This window comes from Propithecus coquereli, unplaced genomic scaffold (genome assembly GCF_000956105.1).
Source record: "Propithecus coquereli isolate 6110/MARCELLA unplaced genomic scaffold, Pcoq_1.0 Scaffold193, whole genome shotgun sequence".
NCBI lineage: Eukaryota > Metazoa > Chordata > Mammalia > Primates > Indriidae > Propithecus > Propithecus coquereli.
Genome location: NW_012144190.1, coordinates 2,690,568 through 2,704,203, shown reverse-complemented (window position 1 = coordinate 2,704,203; position 13,636 = coordinate 2,690,568). Strand labels below are relative to the sequence as shown.

The 13,636-nt window shown below is 55.0% G+C and overlaps 3 protein-coding genes across 5 annotated transcripts in view; all 3 read left to right on the top strand.

Moving 5' to 3' along the window:
• ALDH16A1 (aldehyde dehydrogenase 16 family, member A1) overlaps positions 1-1,288 on the top strand; it is a 15,055-nt gene extending 13,767 nt beyond the window's left edge. The window contains exons 15-17 of the mRNA XM_012643048.1: positions 1-144; positions 442-564; positions 1,022-1,288. The exon at positions 1-144 is cut by the window's left edge and continues 6 nt beyond it. Coding sequence (XP_012498502.1) covers positions 1-144; positions 442-564; positions 1,022-1,183 — 429 coding nt within the window. The 3' untranslated portion in view covers positions 1,184-1,288. The remainder of the gene's footprint in view (positions 145-441; positions 565-1,021) is intronic.
• A 3,479-nt stretch (positions 1,289-4,767) lies between these two features.
• On the top strand, positions 4,768-11,134 carry FLT3LG (fms-related tyrosine kinase 3 ligand). 2 transcript variants are annotated; one of them, XM_012643044.1, is made up of 8 exons: positions 4,768-4,862; positions 5,269-5,382; positions 5,560-5,613; positions 5,755-5,898; positions 6,286-6,424; positions 8,287-8,468; positions 8,563-8,630; positions 11,041-11,134. In XM_012643044.1, the coding sequence occupies exons 1-7, from the start codon at positions 4,830-4,832 to the stop codon at positions 8,608-8,610; spliced, it is 714 nt and encodes a 237-aa protein (XP_012498498.1). In that variant the 5' UTR covers positions 4,768-4,829; the 3' UTR covers positions 8,611-8,630; positions 11,041-11,134. The 2 variants fall into 2 exon arrangements, with proteins under 2 accessions (XP_012498498.1, XP_012498499.1); XM_012643045.1 differs by having other exon boundaries at positions 11,079-11,133.
• A 1,484-nt stretch (positions 11,135-12,618) lies between these two features.
• RPL13A (ribosomal protein L13a) overlaps positions 12,619-13,636 on the top strand; it is a 13,411-nt gene continuing 12,393 nt past the window's right edge. Inside the window, exon 1 of one of the 2 annotated variants that reach the window (XM_012643041.1) lies at positions 12,619-12,703. In XM_012643041.1, the coding sequence (XP_012498495.1) occupies positions 12,689-12,703 (15 nt within the window). In that variant the 5' untranslated portion in view covers positions 12,619-12,688. Of the gene's footprint in view, positions 12,704-13,052; positions 13,121-13,636 lie in introns of those variants that run through there. The other variant, XM_012643042.1, reaches the window with a different exon arrangement.

The window sequence follows — 13,636 nt, the reverse complement described above, 5'->3', positions numbered from 1 at the left end:
CTGGGTGTGCTGGCTATTGTGTGCCCAGACGAGTGGCCCCTGCTTGCCTTCGTGTCCCTGCTGGCCCCTGCCCTGGCCCATGGCAACACTGTAGTCATGGTGCCCAGCGGGGCCTGTCCCCTGCTGGCCCTGGAGGTCTGCCAGGTACAGTCTCCTGCCTGCCTGCCACCTATTGCTGCCCCACAGCCCTGGGGCAGCAGATGAAAGATGCCCCGACTCCTGCAGGAGCTTGGCTCTCACCCCACCCTCCTCGGTAACCATGGTGACCGCAGTCCCGGCATGCAAGCCTTCATCCTCAGGGTCCCGCTGCCCATCCCCTCCAGCCCGGAGCCTTCACGAGTCCATGACCCCAAGCGCATCCCTTCCAGAGCCCCACAGCCACTCCCCAGATGCTCACTCCTCACGCTGTCCCCCTGCCCTCCCAACCCTCTCATCCCCTAGGACATGGCCACTCTGTTCCCGGCAGGCCTGGTGAACGTGGTGACAGGAGACCGGGACCACCTGACCCGCTGCCTGGCCTTGCACCAGGACATCCAGGCCCTGTGGTACTTCGGATCTGCCCAGGTACACCTTGTTTCACCATCTTTAGCACTTTCAACTTCACCAAGGGTCTCCTCCTTTTCTGGAAACATTGCCCTGCCCCTTTAGAGCCTCAGTTGCTAAGGAAGAGGATCTCCTCGGGAACAAGGGCCTGAGAGCCCGCCAGCCCAAAGACCAAATGTCAGTGGACAACCCGTTGCTAAGGACCACACCCTAGCAACAGAGTCAGAGGCCCACGGTCTACTCTTGTAAACCTCTTGGTAACAGATGGGAACTCCCTGGCCCCCGTTCCACTGAACACGGGCCATTAAGGGACAGGAAATTCCCCAGCCACAGCATCCGGAAGGTTCGCTTGCTGAGAGCTGAGCGCCACAGCCAAGTCAAGCCTTGGGCCGCCCCTCAGTACCAGTCCTCGTGGCACAGGGGGCGGCTGCACAGCAAACAGGCTGTGGCAGCGCTAATCCGCCCCTCCTCACCCCAGGGCTCCCAGTTTGTGGAGTGGGCCTCAGCAGGGAACCTCAAGCCGGTGTGGGTGAGCAGGGGCCTCCCGCGGGCCTGGGAGCAGGAGGCCGAAGGCGCAGGCCCGGAGCTGGGGCTGCGAGCAGCACGCACCAAGGCCCTGTGGCTGCCCATGGGGGACTGATGCCTGCACGCCACCCACTCCATCTTGGACCCCAACACACACCAGATACCTGGAACTTTCCCCTCATGGTCCCCATGGCTTCTAATAAACTCTCTGCCCAACCCTGACTGTGCCTCTGAGGGGACAAAAGGACGGCAACTTCTGGTCTATTCGTGGCCTTTTTAGTTCAGAGATTAGGCAGCCTGGTGGGTGGCTCCAGTATGACAGTCTTGAGAAACAGATGTGGGGGGGACTCTGAGGATCCCCGGACAGGGCCTCTTGTCTCTTCTCAGGTACTCCACCGCGGCTCTCCCGCTTTGGTTTCCCTGCCGTGCGTGGCCTCAGAACCCGTGCTAATTTTTCCTATTTTTAGTAGAGACGGGGTCTCGCTCTTGCTCAGGCTGGTCTCGAACTCCTGACCTCGAGCGATCCTCCCGCCTCGGCCTCCCAGAGTGCTAGGATTACAGGCGTGAGCCACCACCCGCCAGAATTCCTGAATTTTTAACCATTGACTGCCAGTGTGAGCCACTCCAGCACACCAGGGCTTAGAATCCTTTTTGATGCGAGAAACCCACTCATGCTATCTTAGGATAAAAGGGAATTTTCTGGAAGGCCACTGAGATACCTTGCAGAAGATAGGGCAGGACACACATCTAGGTGTCCCAGGACTTGGCCAGGCAGGAACCAGGGCAGGTCCTTTTTCCATGGGCCACATGATCTCCTGGGTCTTGTATCTCTGCCTCTCTGCTTCATTCAAATCTTTCTAGCCATGTGACCTTAGGAGAGCCTCTTAAACGTCTCTGAACCTCAGTTTCCCCATCTGTAAAATGGGGCTCAAAGTTCCAACCTCATTGGGTTGACTCAGTGATGGGCACCCAGGATGTGCATAATGATTCTTGGGGATTAATTAGAGGTTGGTTTTGTCCGGAGCTGGCTGCTGGTCAAAATCTTCCTCCCCACAAGGATACGCTCCCTGCCCCCACGTGGGAAGGGGCAGCCTCTTGTCAGTACATGGTTAAGGTCAGGCGAGTACATTACTTCCCCCGGACCTGGATGGTGGGGCACAGGAAGCAGTGAGAGGAGTTGGAGGGAAATCCTTCCCCAGGGCAGCCCTAGCCTGGCTGGACAGCTCCATCCTGGATTGTGCGAGCCGCCTTGGGGTCCTTCCCATTAACCCTCCTGTTGCTCTGACACAGCCAGAGCCAGGTGTGGTGGGTCTACGTACCACCAGCCCAGTCCATAGGGGGATAAATCTTTTTTTTTTTTTTTTTTTTTGAGACAGAGTCTCACTGTGTTGCCCGGGCTAGAGTGCCGTGGCGTCATCCTAGCTCACAGCAACCTCAAACTCCTGGGCTCAAGGGATCCTTCTGCCTCAGCCTCCCGAGTAGCTGGGACTACAGGCATGCGCCACCATGCCCGGCTAATTTTTTCTATGTATTTTTAGTTGTCCGATTAATTTCTTTCTATTTTAGTAGAGACGGGGTCTCGCTCTCACTCAGGCTGATCTCGAACTCCTGACCTCGAGCGATCCTCCCGCCTCGGCCTCCCAGAGTGCTAGGATTACAGGCGTGAGCCACCGCGCCCGGCGCCCGTAGGGGGGTAAATCTTACCGGCCAGCGTGGGTCGGGTGCCCGGTTCTGGTCTACTCTGGTCATCCCTGGCCAGGGGACAGGATCTCCTACCCCAGTCACCCATCCAGTCAACAAATACTGACTGCCCACCCTGAGTCAGACACTGTTGTAGGCGCTAGGGGGACACAGCCAGGGACAAGACAGGGCCTGGCCCCCTGGAGCTGGTGTTCTAGTGACCCAGAAGCATATTCGTTTCCTGTCAGTGCTGTAGCAAATTGCCACAAATTTAGCAGTTCGGATTTGATTATCTTACAGTTCTGGAGGTCGCAAGTCTGAAATGGGTTTCATTAAGGTAAAGCCCAGGTGTTGGCAGGGCTCTTCCTCCTTCTGGAAGCTCGAGGGCAGAATCCATTTCTGGCCTGTGCAGCGTCTACGGGCCACAGGCACTCCTCGGCTCAGGGCCGCGTCCCCTGTCTTCAAAGCCAGCAGTGGCCGGTTGAGTCTTTCAACGCGGCTTCCCTCTTGACTCTTCTGTTGACACGTCTTTCTCTGACCCTAGTTCTCCCGCCTCCCTCTTGCACTCATCAGGACCCTTGTGATGACATCGGGCCACACCCCGTAAGACCAGGATGATCGCCCCATCTCAAAGTCTTTAGCTGAATCACATTTGCAGAGTCCCTTTTGCCGTGTACGGTCACATAGTCACAGGTTGTGAGGATTAGGATGTGGACATCTTTAGGGGCCATAGCAGTCAGAAAACAAGTGAAAAACCAAGAAAAGTGTGACCATTCAGTGTCACAAGGAAGCTAAACCTGGCTGGACAGGAAGTGAGGCAAAGTGGGCAGGGAGGACAAATGGTGGCACAGTCAGGACGGGCTAGGCTTTGCTGCGGTGACACACAGGCCCAAATCTCTGTGGTCTACAACCACAAAGCTGGTCTCCTGCTCGCACTACCCGTTCACCCAGGGCTGGCAGGGCCCTCTGCTCTCAGAGTCGCACCAGACACTTGGCTGAGGGCGGCCCTCTCCATGCTTCTGCCACCGACGCAGAGCCGCTCCCCAGCCCTGTAGGCTTCCACCCAGAAGTGACACCTGTCACTCTCACCCTCATGCCATTGGCCAAAGCCAGCCATGTGGCCATGCCTGAGTGCCACAGGACGGGGCGTAGAATCCTCCAGCAGATATTTGGGGACAGTCTGCCACGGACGGAATGGGCGAGCAAGACATACCGAGGACCCCAGGTGTGGAAGGGAGCTTATATTTTCTCATTTACCACCTCACCCCCCGGCCCCCAGTTTGGAGTTGAAGAAACCGAGGCTTAGAGAGGTCAAGGGGCAGGCCAAGCTCCCACAACGGCAAAGCCAGAGCCAGAATGCCACTTGCCGGGCCTGATGTGGTAAGACATTCCCTGAGTCCTGTGTGCCAGGCCTTGGCAGGCAAAGCTGGAGGGCCCGAGGAGTTAGACCCAGCCGCGCAACAAGCTCCCCGCTTCCGCAGCCAGATCCGGCTTTGAGCCCCGCTCTCCGTGCACCGTGCGTGCCGTCAGGGGGACCGTCCCGGCCTCTCCCGCGGAGCTCTGCCAAGGCGCCATCGGCGGCGTGAGCGGCCACCTGTTGCCACCAGGGGGCGCTCTCGGTCCCGGCCCAAATTCCACCCCAGCTCACTCTCCCCCAAAAAACTTCCTTTCACTTTCAGTCTCTGGCTGTCACCCGGCTTGGCCCCTTCCACACCCAGCTGGGGCAAGCCTGGTGCGTGAGGAGCACTGGACTCCAGGTCCCCGAGGGGCGGAGCCGGGGTCCCCAGTCCTAGGGCAGAGGCAGCAGGGCATGGGGGGTCGGGCTCCCGAGTCCCTGACCTGGGGAGGGTTCTGGGGACCGGACGTCGGGGTTCTTGAAAGGGGAGATGAGATTTCACCGTAACTGGGGCTCGTGCAGGAAGCCTGGGGGAGTAAGAGGCGGAAACTCGGCCACATCAAGGGGACGGCGGAGGGGCGGGGAGCAGAAGGGGCGGGCGAGGAAGGGGCTGGGGTGTGGGGGTCCGAGACTTCTTCTGTCCCTTCCAAGACCCGGCCACAGGCATGAGGGGCCCCCGGCCGAGATGACAGTGCTGGCACCAGCCTGGAGCCCAGCTGTGCGTATACCTGAGGGACAAGGTGGGGGGAACGGGGAAGCGCAGTGTCAAGATGGGGGGCGAGATGGACAGAGGAGGGGGGAGAGGGGCAGAGGAGGGGGGAGGCGGACCGAGGAGGGGATGTGGCAGTGCCGGGTACAAATGAGGAGGACAGGACAGAGATGGAGCGGAACCCGGCCCGTGAATACGGAGGGCCGAGGCGGGGAGATGGGGAGGGGGTTGGCAGAGCAGGATGAAAAGCGACAGCGCCGGAGCGGAGGCTGAGGGACAGGGAGGTGGGCAGAGGTGGGGACAGCTGCGGAGGTGGATGACAGGAGACCCGGGACCGGAGAAGGAGGGGAGAGGGAGCGGCGGAGGCGGGAGGCCTGGGGCGACCCTGAGAGCCGAGAGCCGCCCCGCCCTGCAGACCCCCCTGCTGCTGCTGCTGCTGCTGCTCAGCCCCGGCCTCCGCGGGACGCCGCACTGCGCCTTCGAACACAGCCCCATCTCCTCCACCTTCGCCGACACCATCCGCACGCTGGTGAGCTCCCTGCCGCAGCCCGGGCTGCCGTCCCTCTTTGAGACCAGGGTTCTGCGGCTCGGTCAGAGTTCCCCGTCTCTGGGCCTTGTCCCTCTCTCTCTGGGTCTCTGCCAGCACGTCTGAGTCTCCTTAGTGTGTCCCCGTTTCGGCCAGGCCTGACCCTCTTTTCTCCCGTAGTCTGACTACCTGCTTCTGGATTACCCGGTCACTGTGGCCTCCAACCTGCAGGAAGTGAGTCACGTGGGAGGGGCCCGGGATGGAGGTGGGAACCACAGACCAAGGACCCCCGCCTCGGGGACCAGGCTAGTTGGCCAACCCGGGCCCCTTCCTGCCCAGCGCCCCCTCCCGAGCCCCGCGTGGTTGTCTCCCCAGGAGGAGCTGTGCGGCGCACTCTGGCGCCTGGTGCTGGCGCAGCGCTGGATGGAACAGCTCAAGACTGTGGCTGGGTCCCAGATGCAAGGCCTGCTGGAGGCCGTCAACACCGAGATAGTCTTTGTCACCACATGTGCCTTTCAGGTCAGCCCTGAACTTGGGGGACAACTGAGGGGAGGAAGATGCTTTCCTAGGCATTGGAAGGAAAGCTCTGCTCAGCCTTGCTGGAGATTTCTTTCGAACTTAGCCACAGGAGGAAGGTAGAGCTGGCACCCCTACCCCTGGGGGCCCTGTCACTGGAGAATAACAACTCTCTAGGCGCCACAGGATGGTGGAGGGTCTGGGCCCGATTCTCAGGCCCAGATCTCTTAGGGGTTCTCCCTCCTAGCAACCAGGGGCAGTGGGGGCTAAACTCTGTCTGAGACCCAGGCCTCATGGGGCCCAGTTGTGGGCGTTGCCAGCAGGGAAGGGCCGTTGGCCTGTGGAGATGGGGGGTGATGTGGTGGTGACGTCTCCCTCCCCTGCCCCCAGCCCCTCCCCAGCTGTCTTCGCTTCGTCCAGACCAACATCTCCTGCCTCCTGCAGGACGCCTCCCAGCAGCTGGTGGCTCTGAAGCCCTGGATCACCCGCCGGAATTTCTCTCCGTGCCTGGAGCTCCGGTGTCAGCCCGGTAAAGGCCCCCAGCACCCCCCACCCCTCCCATCATCCTCGTAGCCCCTCACCCTCTCTGCTCTGTGTGTCCCAGAGCCTTGTCTGCGACAAGGGCAAGTGCGTTCCCCTTTCTGGACTCAGTTTACCCATATTTTAGTAGGGAACAATAATTCCTGCCTGTTCCTCTAAGACAGCCCTGTCCAACAGAAATACAACGCGAGCCACATGTTTAAGTGTAAATTTCCTAGCACCCATGTTTAAAAATGTAAAAAAAAAAAACCAAAATCATTTTTCCCCAGGATTTTTTAAAAATTTATTATTTCAGACAGGGTCTCACTCTGTCGCCCAGGCTGGAGTGCAGTGGCATCATCATTGCTCACTGTAACCTCAGACTCCTGGGCTCAAGCGATCCTCCTGCCCCAGTCTCCTGAGTAGCTGGGACAACAGGCGCACGCCATCATGCCCAGCTAATTTTTTTATTTTTTGTAGACACTGGGTCTTGCTATGTTGCCCAGGCTGGTCTAGAACTCCTGGCCCCAAGAGATCCTCCTGCCTCGGCCTCCCAAAGTGCTGGGATTACAGGCGTGAGCCACTGTGCCCGGCCTGGCCAGGATTTTTAATGTTGGTTATTTTTTAGCAAGTTAATTTTGTTTTAACTTTTTTCTTTGGGAATAATTATAAATTCACAGGAAAGTACAAAGAAATGAACAGGGCGAGGGTGGGGTCCCTTCCAACCCTCACCCAGCCTCTCCAGTGTAACATTTTGCTTGTTAGCATTAACTATACTACAAAATCAAAACCAGGAAATTGGCATTGTCCCAATCCACAGAGCTTCTTCAGATTTGACCAGTTACTTACGCACATATGGGTGTTCGTTTGTTCTGTTTTTCCCTGCATTTCCAAAAGCTTCTATCAATTATATTTAGCCTCATTGGTCATTTGTGTTTAGATTTATGACCATTCATTCAATCATTTATTAACCATCTCCTATGTGCCTGGCACTGGGGACACAGCATGGAGCAAGACCAAGATCCCTGCCACTCAGAGCTGACAAGCTAACCGGGGAGACTGAGGATAAATACTTAAACACATAAATAATCCGGAAAGTAAGGCTAGGGGTTTGAGGCTGGGGTTAGCTACGATCATGCTGCTTCACTCCACCCTGGGCAACAGAGCAAGATCCCTTTTCTAGAAAAAAAAGAAAGAGAAAAGAATGTATCTGAGTATAATGAGTCCTGTGTATTCGAATGAAAACAGGATGATGGAATGGTGATCTGAAGTGGTTGGCTGGAAAGTTACTGAAAGCTGGGAACAAAGGGACAGCCAGTGCAAAGGCCCTGAGGCAGAAACCTGCCTATGTGTTTAAGGGACATTGAGGGGAGTCTCTCTGAACCTATTTCATTTATTCATTCATTCAAATTTTTTCTTCTTCTTTTTTTTTTCTTTTTAGCCATCCTCCTGCCTCAGCCTCCCAGTTCGTTCAAATATTTAATGAGCACTAAGTAGTAGGTTCTGGTGGTAAATGAGTCCAGATAAATAAGTCCGATAAGATCCCTACTGCTCACAGGGGGCTCACAGACTATTGGGTTAAGAAGACAAACAGATACAGAATCACTAGAAACATATTTGTTCCATTATAAAATAAAGTACAACCCTGCCATGTGCCAACACTGTCCTAAGCACTTTCCGTACGTTCCTCATTTAATTTTGTGACAACCTGATGAGGTCAGTATAATGAGCATGTCAATTTTACAGATGAGGAAACTGACGCACAGGTGGCCAGCAGCTTGCCGAGGTCCCACAGCCAGTGCCAGACAGCCTTTCTTTCCTTCTCCAACCCAGCCCTTCTCCTTGGTCACCCAGCCTCCTCTCTCTCCACAGACCCCTCCACCCTGCCGCCCCCACAGAGTCCTGGCGCCTGGGGGGCCACAGCCCTGCCAGCGCCCCAGCCACCTGTCCTGCTGCTGCTGCTGCTGCTGCCAGTGGCCCTGGTGCTGCCAGCCACCGCCTGCTGCCTGCGCTGGCGAAGGACGAGGCGGAGGACACCCTGCCCTGGGGAGCAGGTGAGCCAGCAGGGTGGGAGGAGGGGCGGAGAGGGACAGAGGGTGGCCAGAGGCCCTGCCTGCCCCCCTGAGACTGACCCTGTGGGGCCCACAGGCTCCCCCCACCTCCAGTCCCCAGGATGTGCTACTTGTGGAGCCCTGACCTCCTGGGGCCTCATCTCGGTGAGTCCCTCATAGGCCGTGGGGCCTGGACTGTGGGGAGGGTTCTAGGCGCTAGGGAAGGGCTGTGAGCAGAGCGGGGGCAGCCGAGGTGCAGAAGGAGCCCCCAGGCCACAGAGACCGGCTGCAAGCAGAGAGTGGAGAGTGAGGTGGAGGCTGAGAGGGCCCGGGGCGAGAGGACCATGGGGTGGGATGGAGAGGATGGGGCAGGGGGCCGGGGCCTGACAGGCCCAGGGCCGGATTGGACAGTGGGGAACCTGGGGACAGAGTAAGATTAGGGAAGGACATTGAGCTCAGTGGGGACCAGAGGGAATGAGGGCCTTGGGAAGATATATGGATGCAGGAGCTTGCAAGCCAGGGTGGAGGGGTCCTGGGGCAGGAATGGAACAGCATCCCAGGAAGAGGGAACTGCCTTGGTGAAGCCATCAGGTGTGAGAAAGCCCAGGATGTTCCAGTCACCTGGGCCAGTGCAGGGCATCAGGGAGCCATGGGAGGCATGGGAGGGAGGAGAGAATCTGGAAACAGGGGTGGGGCAGGAGGGAGGAAGGAGGGGAGGCCCCGAGGACAAGAAACATTTTACAGTAATTGCTCCAACATATAGTGCCTCGGTGGCGCAGGCTTTGTGCTACAGCTTTCCATAAATTAACTCACTCCATCGAGAAGCTTGTGCCATTATTATCCTTGTTTCACAGAGGCTGAAACAAGGCACAGAGAGGTAAATAATTTGCCAAATGTCACACAGCTCTTGAGTGAAAACCAAGATTTGACTCTAGGCTGTCTTGTTCTAGCATCTGTGCCCTTCTCTCTTCTGCCTCAGTTTCCTTATATGTACAAAAGGCTTTAATAATGGCCACCATAGGGTTGTCATGAGGTTAACAAAGTGACCCATGCAAAGCCTTTAGAGCAACACTGCCCAGTGGAAACAGAATGCAAGCCACACATGGGATTTTAAATTTCCTAGTAGCCACATTTTTTAAAAAAAAAAGGATCAAGTATGGTGGCTCATGCCCATAATCCCAGCACTTTGAGAGGCTTAGGCAGGAGGATTACTTGAGCCCAGGAGTTCAAGACCAGCCTGGACAACATAGTTGGACCCCATCTCTACAAAAAAGTATAAATAAATTAGCCGGGCATGGTGGTGCACCTGTAGTCTCAGCTACTCGGGAGGCTGAGGCAGGAGGATTGCTTGAGCCCAGGAGTTTGAGGTTGCTGTGAGCTATGATTGCACCACTGCACTCCAGCCTGATGCAGGTAACTTTATTTATTTATTTATTTCAAACAGAGTCTCACTCTGTTGCCCAGGCTAGAGTCCTGTGTCGTCAGCCTAGCTCGCAGCAACCTCAAACTCCTGGGCTCAAGCGATCCTCCTGCCTCAGCCTCCCGAGTAGCTGGTACTACAGGCACATACCACCACGCCCGGCTAATTTTTTCTATTTTTAATAGAGACAGGGTCTCACTCTTGCTCAGGCTGGTCTCAAACTCCTGAGCTCAAGGGATCCTCCCACTTCAGCCTCCCAGAGTACTAGGATTACAGGCGTGAGCTACCATGCCCAGCCATGATGCAGGTAACTTTAAACAATATATTTTGTTTCACCCAGTATATCCACGATGTTGTCATTTAAACATATAATCAATATTTTTAAATGATTGAGATATTTTACAATTTTTTATACTAAGTTTTCAGAATACAGTGTGTATTTTATACTGACAGCACATCACAATTCAAACAATAAATTTTTATCAGAAACACTTGATCTGTATGTAAGTTTCATGAAATTTACAGTTGCAAAAGTATATTCAAGTACTCAAGTTGTTCGAAACATGCATAAGTTTTCTAATAACTTGATTGAGGACCAGTTTCTAAATCTAATGATTTTTCATTTCACGACTTGTTTCTGAGCAGTAATTTTTGTTATAATTTTTTTTAAAAGGTACTACATTGAGTTTTCCTCCCACCCTAGTCCCCATCCAACCTGTTTTCTCACTCTCTCAATAACCACATTATTAGTTTCTTAAATGTAAATTATAGGGCCGGGCACGGTGGCTCACGCCTGTAATCCTAGCACTCTGGGAGGCCGAGGGGGAAGGATCGCTCAAGGTCAGGAGTTTTGAGACCAGCCTGAGCAAGAGTGAGACCCCATCTCTATATATTTAAAAATAAATAAATTAGGTAAAATTTAAAAATTCAGCTCAGTTGCACTGGCCACATCTGAAGTATTCGATACTCACATGGAGCCGGTGTCTCTCATACTGGAGAACAAAAATAGGGAACATTTCTATCATTGCAGAATCCTCTTGGGCAGCGATCTAGCCCACAATGAGCGGTAGCTCTTAATGGAGCTGTTTGGGGCATGAGTCTGTGCCCAGCTCTGAGCTAAGTACTTTCCCTCTCTGTCCACCAATCCTCAAACAGCCCCGTGAGACAGACGCATCTATCATCCCATTTTACAGAGGAGGACACTGAGGCCCAGAGTGGGGAGTCACCTGCCAGAGGATGCACAGCCGGGACCCAGAGGAGGTTGGCTACAGGCTGGTCCCTTCCTTGGCCCCGCTGCTCCTCTTACTCTCTCCCCAGGATGGAGACAACGCCAGAACTCAGCACCAGCCCCAGTTACTCCCCTCTGTACAAAGCCCTTGTCCCCATGAACTGTGTATAAATCATCCTTTTCTACCAGCTCTGGCCAGACCTGTCTGTGGATGGAACAGGGTGTGAATGGGGCAATTTTGATTGCAATCTTGGTGTTTCAGTTAAGGAAATACTTCATTCAATACTGTCTTCTGGCTGGGCGTGGTGGCTCACGCCTGTAATCCCACCACTCTGGGAGGCGGAGGCGAAAGGATCGCTTGAGCTCAGCAATTGGAGACCTGTGCAATATAGAGAGACTCCAACGTTACAAAATAAAAAAATTGTTTTTAATTAGCCAGACGTGGCGAAGCGCACCTGTAGTCCCAGCTACTGGGGAGGCTGAGGCAGGAGGATCGCTTCAGCCGAGGAGTTAGATGTTGCTGTGAGCCATGATCCAGCCACTGCACGCTAGCCCAGCAACAGAGTAAAGAGTAAGACCCTCTCTCAAAAAAAACATACTGTCTTCTGAGGCCTCCTGGGGCCTAGGGCTGGTGCTGGGCAATGCTAGAACCCAGATCTGAGTCAGAACCAGCCCAGTCCTCCCAGGTCTCCTAGACTATGAGGGAGAAGACAAGGGACCCAGCGAGCCCCAGTACGGGGATAACGCGCTCGCCCGGAGGTAGCGCACAGGCGTATGGGAGCCGGGAGGACTCTGACCCAGGCTAGGAGATCCGAAAGGCTCTCTGGAGAAAAGGACTCTTGAGCCAAAGGACACTGAGATTGTGACAAGCCAGATTTTGGAGGGGGCAGGGAGGCCATCCCAAACAAGGGACACAGCCTAAACAAAGTCTGAGAGTCCAGAAAATGAGAAATTCCTCTGGGGAACACAGCAGATTGATGTGCAACCCAGGCACCTGCAGTCATTCCTTCACCCACTCTTAGACCGCACAGGGAAAATTACCTCCACTTATTTTACAGATGGGGACACTTGACGCCCAGATAAAGCCAGGGGTTTGCCGGGGTCACAGTGAGGTCGGCCGTACCGGGGAATCCGGACTTCTAAGCCTAAAATTGAGCACTAAAAGGCGGGGCTCGTTGCCCCCTGTGGTCCACCCCGTGTCCTGCAGCCTTCAGTCGCTTCAGGGGGTAATGGCACCTCCCCTCACAAACATGGCGGGAAAAATCGCGTGAACGAGAGTAACAGCCCCTCAAAAATATGGCCGCCCAGGCCGGACAGCCCCGCCCCAGCAGTCCTGCCTCCATGCCCCACGTGATCTCTCGCCTCTCACAGCCATGGCCGCCAGGGCCTATTGGAATGGTGTCCGGATTGGACAGTTAGATGTCCCGCCTTCCAGTAGGGTATCTCTGCGCACGCGCACAACATTTCAGCCAATGAAGAGGAAGCCGCCCGCGTTGCGTCACTTCTGCCACCCCTGTTTCAAGGGATAAGAAACCCTGCGCCAAGACCTCCTTCTTTCCCAGGCGGCTGCCGAAGATGGCGGAGGGGCAGGTGTGGGCTCCGCGCGGGCCGGGGCGGCACGGGGCTGGGTGGATCCAAGCCAGAACGGGGTTGGGTACTCTATCTTCACCAACATGTGTTGTCAAACTTACTGTCGATAATTGGACAAAGTCGAGATCTTTTGGGACAAGGGGAATCTGTAGGAAATGTTTAGGCTGTTTTTAAATCTCAGGTTGACTAAAACGCGGCATTTTACTCTCGAGGCGAGGGGTAGTTATAGGAGCTTCCAGCACAGGAAGGGCTATTAGCACAATTAGACCTCGCTTACCTTGATCTCTGGTGGTGGGTGCGGTCCCTGGGGTCGGGTCTTGGCCGAATTGGACCATTGTGTGTCCCCAGCGATGGCGAACCCGTGGAAGTCTGGGCGGCCTCGGGGAAATGAGAAACTGAGGATTGGCCAAATGGAAGGTACTTCCATCCTGTCCAATGCGCGGGCTGCTTTCACCTCACGTGGGACTGCACCTCTGGTTATTTTAATATGAAATCCTTTTCTGCGGGGGGTCGAGAGAGTGCTAAACTACGGGCATTCAGGAATGAATTGCCCTTTTCTCACTGTTTCGGGGTTGGTGATTGCCTTGGAAGCGTGTTACTGCTGCAAGCAGGGCTGTGATAAATGGTTCCAGGATTATGGGACATTCTTTAGCCATACAGCCACCTGGGGGACCTTAAGGAACACAGCCAAAGCTCTGAGTTCCTGGCTCTTGGGGTAACTAATTGTATATGAAGGAGAGGCTGGCTCTGGAAAGGGTTTCCTTGTAAATTTCTTTTGTGTGCTTGAGGTGGGAAACTAAGTTCCAAGCCGGGCAGGCCTAAGCAAATGGTAGAGTTCACTGAGCATGTGTCTTTGTACCTAGCACAGTTCGGATTGTATTGCATCGTTTGGTGTAGTTCAGTTAACTTAGTACTCCTGAGGCAGACCTTGTT

What these genes read in the sequence shown, in the direction of transcription:
- FLT3LG (XM_012643044.1), top strand. Translation starts at nt 4,830, where the DNA reads ATGACAGTGCTGGCACCAGCCTGGAGCCCAGCT. An exon ending in TCACCACATGTGCCTTTCAG is followed by an intron (nt 5,899 to 6,285) that starts GTCAGCCCTGAA and finishes CCCTGCCCCCAG; the next exon opens with CCCCTCCCCAGCTGTCTTCG. An exon ending in GGAGCTCCGGTGTCAGCCCG is followed by an intron (nt 6,425 to 8,286) that starts GTAAAGGCCCCC and finishes CTCTCTCCACAG; the next exon opens with ACCCCTCCACCCTGCCGCCC.